At 46.5% G+C, this 1,072-nt stretch overlaps 1 protein-coding gene across 1 annotated transcript; it reads right to left on the reverse strand.

Annotated features, from left to right (window-relative positions):
- Positions 1 to 532: 532 nt before the first annotated feature.
- On the reverse strand, positions 533 to 864 carry LOC117940353 (keratin-associated protein 10-8-like; the record flags this gene model as incomplete). The annotated part of the gene is made up of 2 exons (XM_034865668.1): positions 533 to 594; positions 754 to 864. Coding segments are annotated over 2 exons (173 nt in total), but the record flags the coding sequence as incomplete, so codon positions are not given.
- Positions 865 to 1,072: the final 208 nt, after the last annotated feature.

Raw genomic sequence — 1,072 nt, forward strand, 5'->3', positions numbered from 1 at the left:
CCCCCCCCCCCGTTTTTTAATTCCAGAAATGTGAGCTGTACTGGCCCCAAACCCCGGAGAGGAGGAGGAAGGGGAGGAGGAGGAATAGGAAGGGAGAGCAGGAGCAGAGGGAGGAAGAGGGGGAGGAAGAGGAGGAGCAGAAGAAGGAAGAGGAGGAAGAGGAGGAGCAGAAGGAGGAAGAGGAGGAAGAGGGGGAGGAGGAAGAAGGAGAGACGGGTCGATTCGGCAGATTCGTCCTCAGAGTGACAGACAGACGAGAGAAAGACGGCTTCACCGTCACCGACATGGAGATCCAGGTACAAGTACACAACATGTACACAACATACTCCAGGTACACAACATACTCCAGGTACAAGTACACAACATGTACACAACATACTGCAGGTACACAACATACTGCAAGTACACAACAAACTGCAAGTGTACAACATACTCCAGGTACACAACATACTGCAGGTACACAACATACTGCAGGGACACAACATACTGCAGGTACACAACATACTGCAAGTTCACAACATACTGCATGTACACAACATACTCCAGGTACACAACATACTCCAGGTACACAACATACTGCAAGTTCACAACATACTGCAGGTACACAACATACTGCAAGTGCACAACATACTGCAGGTACACAACATACTGCAAGTACACAACATACTGCAAGTACACAACAAACTGCAAGTGCACAACATACTCCAGGTACACAACATACTGCAAGTACACAACATACTGCAAGTACACAACATACTGCAAGTACACAACATACTCCAGGTACACAACATACTCCAGGTACACAACATACTGCAAGTTCACAACATACTGCAGGTATACAACATACTCCAGGTACACAACATACTGCAAGTACACAACATACTCCAGGTACACAACATACTGCAAGTACACAACATACTGCAGGGACACAACATACTCCAGGTACACAACATACTGCAAGTGCACAACATAGTGCATGTACACAACATACTGCAGGTACACAACATACTGCAGGTACACAACATACTGCATGTACACAACATACTGCAGGGACACAACATACTGCATGTAC

Source organism: Etheostoma cragini, unplaced genomic scaffold (assembly GCF_013103735.1).
Source record: "Etheostoma cragini isolate CJK2018 unplaced genomic scaffold, CSU_Ecrag_1.0 ScbMSFa_2254, whole genome shotgun sequence".
NCBI classification, from domain to species: domain Eukaryota; kingdom Metazoa; phylum Chordata; class Actinopteri; order Perciformes; family Percidae; genus Etheostoma; species Etheostoma cragini.